At 42.1% G+C, this 6,544-nt stretch overlaps 1 protein-coding gene across 1 annotated transcript in view; it reads right to left on the bottom strand.

Annotated features, from left to right (window-relative positions):
* Nucleotides 1-756: 756 nt before the first annotated feature.
* Nucleotides 757-6,544, bottom strand: part of WDYHV1 (WDYHV motif containing 1) — a 15,486-nt gene continuing 9,698 nt past the window's right edge. The window contains exon 6 of the mRNA XM_009277261.2: nucleotides 757-1,064. Coding sequence (XP_009275536.1) covers nucleotides 931-1,064 — 134 coding nt within the window. The 3' untranslated portion in view covers nucleotides 757-930. The remainder of the gene's footprint in view (nucleotides 1,065-6,544) is intronic.

The raw sequence follows: 6,544 nt of genomic DNA, 5'->3' as shown, positions 1-6,544 counted from the left end.
TGATATCGCCTCTAAGGAAATTCAGCAGCAAGCGACCCTGTATGGGGGAGGTTTTCTCATTCCCTTCCCCCCAACCATATGTTCCTGCTGATTTCCTTATACCAGCAAGAGCAGCTGTCTGACCTCATGGCAAGCCAGTTCAAGGAGCTAAGAGGCAGGAAGAAAAAAACTTTACTTCTGTCTCTCCATTTAGCTTCCTACCCTGGATTACCACGGGGCCAGACAAATGCCAAGTGCAAGCACATGGGGACAGGTGAGAATGCGCAGCCAGCGTAAGAAGGAAAAGCAACTGCATCTTCCAGCAACCGTCAGCACTAGAACAGTTTAACTGAAATGGCAGGCATTTAATTCTCCCCTCGTACAGCACAGAAACCTAGATACTTACCTGGTTTTCCATAGTGCTTGGGAGTTCAAGATTGTACTACTAAATCTATGTTCCCTTTGTCGGTCTGGCCTTTAGGCTATTGCTAAATAAGCCTAATCGATAAAGTTAGTGACTAAACTGAGATGCACCGTCTATTTATGTAAGTGATAGAAATCATAACATAAAGAAAACATACTGTATCTCACTTCTAAAATGTGGTAACATTTAACAATTTGAGCTATATTGTTCAGTATTTTATGCATGTATTTTTCCAAAAGTTTTTCTTACAGCACGTAAATGCTCTTTTCAATTTGGGCACAGTAGATGGAAAAGTAACATGCTTACGATGGGATGTCTGCCTTTGATTTGACATATTAAAAACCAGGTTCATTCTTACATAATCAAAATAAAAGTTTTTATTCAGTTCATGATATTTCTGATTGAGTATTCTATTTGCCCAAATACTTACTCCATGTAAAGAAATGTAAACCATAAATACAATGTAAGAGCAGCAAAACAAAACACGTCCACTCAAAACAGAAGCAGGGAGAACTTCTTTGTTCACTTCACTGTCCTTCCAAGGAATAGCTGTAATCAGTCTGTCTGCCAAATCGCTGCACAAAGTCCGGAAGGGGGAACACTGAGCCCCATCCCACTTTGGGATTCATACTGATGAAATCATCCAAGTTCATCTTGGAGTCTAAAAAAGGACCAGAAAAAGGAAATATTTAAGTTCCTGATGCAGCTTCTGTAGCACAGGTATACATCTATCAAGAAAAAGCCCAAAAAACCCTCTTTGATAGTTCAGTTCAAAATAGCAAAGAGTTCATAGCACACTTGCTGAGCAGCAGTCCGGCAAGATTCTGCAAATTGTATGGTGCTACGAAAATATCTATTTCCAGTCTCTGAAATGTTGCTTTTGCCCCTGATCCCTCTCTCTGTCCATGGCAATAATCACATTACCGGATCAGTAAGCATCCTTAGTCATTAGAAACTAGTATGCATAGGAAAGAGTAAGATTTTTCCCTGCAACGGCAGCCTAGAAGGGTCGAGTCGTGTCAGAGAACTGGAGTGCAAATACAACCAGCACAGGGAACTGCAATGCAACACGTGCTTGTGTCTTCCTGCATTCGCACAAATCTGATTACTCAAAAGCAGGGGAGGTACTACTCCCCCATTAAGTTCTGAACTAAAGTCAACTGAGTCAGCTTTTGCACTGACTACAGAGGAACTGGATCAGAGCAGCAGTCAGAACTGGAAGTTGCTTAGTGTCTCTCAGAAGTGATTAGCCCCTTGGCAAACCTACAGTTTGTTACTCCCCAGACTACAGTATTTGCTCTGTATTTGCTTTCCCTCCAGCCCTGAACTTTGTCCATGCTGTACCCCGGCCCACTGCAAGGCCAGAATATGCAGACCGGAGGAAATGTCTGACGTAACCCAGCCGGTAGCCTAGAGGGATGCTCAGGCAAAGAAGGGCACAAACCTAGGCTGGGGGCAAACACTTTTTTTTTTCAATCCTGACCCACCGAATGAAGTCAGAGGGGGAAAAGGTTAACTGCCATAGGTTCAAGAGAAAAGTAACCATGACTGCTCTTTGCCAGGAGTTTGATTTGCTCTGACCCCTGCAGGAGAGGTAGAAACCATTCTTTCTGTCCCATTCGTGGATCCCAGAGAGCTCAGTGGAAAGTGCTGGTGTGCAGTTTTGGGTTTAGGTGCCTTACACATCCTTTTTCTGGAGCTGGCCTGGTACAAGCTTTGCTGACTCAGAACCATGCTGATCAGAGGTTTCCAGTTCCTCAGCCTATTCAGCTCTGACTACAAACATCCGTGGGCTTGTTGTTTTATGTTCTCACTGACGATCTGCACAAATAATCTTTTTAAATGCCCATTAAAAGGAAACTGGAAGAGAATGAGTTTAAAGAACAGAGTGGGAGAGCCATTGGATTCACTGTTATAGCTTTCCCGCTGTATTTAAGTATTTATTTTAACATGGATGATTTATGTGCACATTTAAGGATTAAGAACCAAACAAGAGTAGGCTCTAATGAATAGATTATAAAATCCATAGGATGGAATTTGCTTCAGCTGCAAAAAGTTTGCATAACTAGGCTTACCATTATGGACAGCGTAACTGAGGAAGGGAAGACGATGTTCAGGAATCCCAGACCCAGGAGTCCCAGCCATAATCCAGCTCCCAGAGTCCTCTGTTTGCACCACATCTACACTATGGCACAGCTTTCTGATTTGCCTAATCCCAGCTCTCACCACTTCTGAGGTCTGGCCCCTAAATCTTTTCTTGTTAACCTATTTGGGCTCTGCACATGGAAAATCCTTATATCCAGCCAAGCACGGTCCTACTGCCGAAGTGAGTCTGGCAGAACAGGGCCAATTTCTGCCTGACTATGTGGGAATTTAAAATAGCACAAGCCCAGCAGTTTGCTGTTGTAGCTCAAGAACAATTTGTAGCGGATAACAGCTCCTGCTTGCTGGTAGGCTAGTAAGCCTGTTTTCCAATTCCCGACTTGCCTTTTCCTCCCAGATGCTTTTGTTTTTAAATTAATGTGATTCTTCATATAGTTTAAGATTTGAAAGATAAATACTTCCCTGCTTTACGTGCACTGAACATAGTAGAATAATAATTTCATAAAACTGTTCTGTGAACGGTAAAAAAGCCCAAAAGGGATTGTTCCAGTAGTTACAAACACAGCTGCTGTTGTTAGCAACTTGGAAGTTGCTGTCACAATGTCTGTAGGAAGTGAAATATTCTCTTAAAATCAGAATGATTGTGACAGAGCATAACACAATCCATCAGAGAAGTTTAATGAAAGGAAAAATTATTTTAACAAAGCAAACAAGAACATTCCTGTGAAGAGCAAATGGTCTAAGAACCGGTCAGTAGATGGCACTGAAGCAGTATGAGAGCTATCCATAGGAAAAAACATAGTGAGACCTCTCCCGCTTTATTCAGGTGTAACAGTCTCTCTATGCCGCTCTTCTTACTCACATGCTGTATCTGAACGCCACGCATGGCATGCCATTATGTTAGACCTTACACCTTTAGGAAACAGCTCAGCAAAAATGCATGAGAACACCACAAAGTCCTCTTTCTGAAGCAGATGAAGGGTGACAAACACCAGAATTTACAAAAGAGACATCTGGATGCTACAGTTGACAAACCAAGAGGATTTCTCCACAAAAGCAAGGAGGAGCATGCTTTATATAACATTTATACAAGGTCAAGAGCAGCAGAATTAATTTTTTATTTTAAGATTTACATTATATTTGCAGTCCTCCTCAGGTGCTGTGGCTATTATACTAGCTTGCATTTGTGCATGCTCAGAGCTAATCTTCCTCTTTGACCAAACCCACTTTGTTAGGCACACCCACTGTCAATGAGACCTAGCTGGCGCATTCTGGGATTCTTGCATAATTTTATTTTTTTAATCAAGTCTGACACTTTAGCCCCGAGCACGGACAAAATAAAAGGCCATGCACTATCAGCTGGCATTGTTAGCCATGATACTTGTGGCTTTTGCCAACAGTAGTTAGAAAGTAATGTTTCAGCCAAGCCTCTGCTTGGCTCACAGACCTTGGACTAATGCTGCATAATGACAGCTGCCGAAGGGCTCCTGGAGGTGAGCAACTCTGAAACAAAGCCTCCAGGATCAGCTCTGCTGCTGCCTAACCTTGGGGGCACCTAAAATACTTAGAAAGTTGGGCTCTTCACAGACTTGTGTAGGTGTCTACCATTCTCTTCAGATCGCCCTCTCTTGCCTGAGCAGGGAGAGAAGTGTTTTTGCAGGCAGAGTCGGAAAAGCTGTTATGACACTCAGCTGGAAGGTGCTGTCCCCACAGCTGAGACATAACCGACTGTGCAAACCACCTTGGTCCATCTCAGTGCAAAACAAAGCTGGTCACCTTAAATTCTCTTTCACAGAAAGCGGTGTAACTTCAATAAGCCACTCACAGAATTTAAATACTTCTGTCGTTAGTTGTATCTTTATTGCCTCTATCCCGACTTGATTCTTTACTTCCACAAAAGCTCATTAAGTAAGGACCTAACTGGAGAGACTGGAGTTTTATTCTCAAATGAGAAGAGCAGAAGGTTCCCATGAAGTGCATATGAGCTACTTGTATCTGTATCAGTGCTGCTTTTTTGCTTTCACTAGAATCCTACCACCACCTCAAAGAGGAGATACAGGAAGAAACTGCAGACATCTGCCTGGCCTCTGTCTAGCAGCTTGCCTGTTACATAGATGTGTCATACACCGCGCCTCCAGAATTTCTCAGCTGTCCTACTCACACTCTTCAAAACAAAAAAAACCAAGTAAAACCCCATCATTTATGACTACCAGGGATTTTAATAATAATAAAAAGAACAAAAAGCCTTTACAAATCAATCCTGCCATTGTGCTACCAAACAGCTAGGGAGAACTGAAATTCAAACCAATGCTTTTCAGTGTTAGAGTTGATACTAACAGTTGTATATAAACAGTAAGACCATCTGTTCTGAGCAATTTTGAAATGCACTGCACAAGCTGTATTTTACACAGGCTTGCAGTAAGGAGGGCTGATCTCATCAGGACTCATAGACTAAGCAGAATCAGACCTCATTAATTTGCAGAGAGAAGACTTAAAAGAAAACCCCAGGCTGGGCTCGCCAGCCCTAGGATGATGAATCTGTGCATCAAATCGCATCTTCTTAATTTTTATTATTTGAACAAAATACCAGACTCGCCCCTGATTTCTTTCAACTGGCAACCAGGTGGGACCAGGGGAATCTGCTGCAGCTCAGGTATGCTTATTCCAGCAGAGGTGCTTTGAGGATAGGGCTGGGTGAGAAAGCACCGTGCACCCCGTTAGGTTAGCACGGCAGCAGAGCAGAACAGAGGCCAGAGCAATGTCAATAAGAAACATAGAGGCCTAGCTCTGGGAAACGGCTAGACCAGAGCCAGTTGCAAAAGGCTAATGCTTAGCATGTGAGTTCTGATGACATATTGAGGAGTTTCAGGTTTTTTTGTTCAGTTGATTGGTTTGGGGTTGTTTGGGGGGTTTTGTTTGGTTTGTTTTTTTTTTTTTTTTTAACATTGCTAAAGTTCTTTTAAAAAAAAAAACAAACAAAAAAAACCCCAAAACATCTAGTTCCAACTTCAATTTTTTTTAAGGATGGACTGGAATTTACGACTCAAGCTTATTTTAGAAGGTTTATTTTGCAACCCCGTGAGCAGCACAAAAACAGTTTAAGAATCATTCCTTTTGAGTTAATATTAAGAAAAAAAAAATGCTGAACTGGTTACTAATAGAGATTCCTTGATCCCATTCCAAAAGGAATTTCATGGTCATTAAACATTTCCTGGTATATTTCATTAAAAAGTATCACTGGTCCCAGTATCCTGTCCCAGCTCCACACTGGATAATTACATTGTCCTACTTATGGTCCTATTTAACTTATGTTTGACTTGGATACTATGGAATTTCCTTTTCCAAAGTGCTACATTCAGGCTTAACCGCTACCCTGCTCTGGAAGAGACAGTATTTTAGTATCAAGAGTAAACATTCTTGTCTTTTTAAGTTTATTAAAAGCTTTAAAACCCCATGGGATAAGAAGAGCAGTGTATATAAATGTAACAAATACTCTTTAACACATAGCAAATTGTAGTAACACAATAGTACCAGAACACTGATTACCTTTAAATACCAAGAGTTCACGGGCACATTTAACAGCACAATGCTCATACATTAAAAAAGACCGATACATTATTATTTTACTTTTGCAGTCTTCAAACATTTGTTTAACATCAAAGAAGACATATAGCACACAGAAGTAATATAAGAACCTTGTGTGCTTTTCTATTGGGTTTGCGTGGCAAGGTTTTGGTAGCAGGGGGGCTACAGGGGTGGCTTCTGTGAGAAGCTGCTAGAAGCTTTCCCTATGTCCGACAGAGCCAATGCCAGCCGGCTCCAAGATGGACCCGCCGCTGGCCAAGACCGAGCCCATCAGTGACAGCGGTAGCACCTCTGGGGTAACATATTTAAGAAGGGCAAAAAAATGCTCGGAATAACAGCAGCGGAGAGAGGAGTGAGACTATGTGAGAGAAACAACTCTGCAGACACCAAGGTCAGTGAAGAAGGAGGGGGAGGAGGTGCTCCAGGCACCAGAGCAGAGATTCCCCTGCAGCC

This window comes from Aptenodytes forsteri, unplaced genomic scaffold, assembly GCF_000699145.1.
Source record: "Aptenodytes forsteri isolate BGI_AS27 unplaced genomic scaffold, ASM69914v1 Scaffold49, whole genome shotgun sequence".
Classification (NCBI taxonomy): domain Eukaryota; kingdom Metazoa; phylum Chordata; class Aves; order Sphenisciformes; family Spheniscidae; genus Aptenodytes; species Aptenodytes forsteri.
The sequence above is the reverse complement of the archived record's forward strand: the minus strand, read 5'-3'. Positions and strand labels throughout refer to the sequence as shown.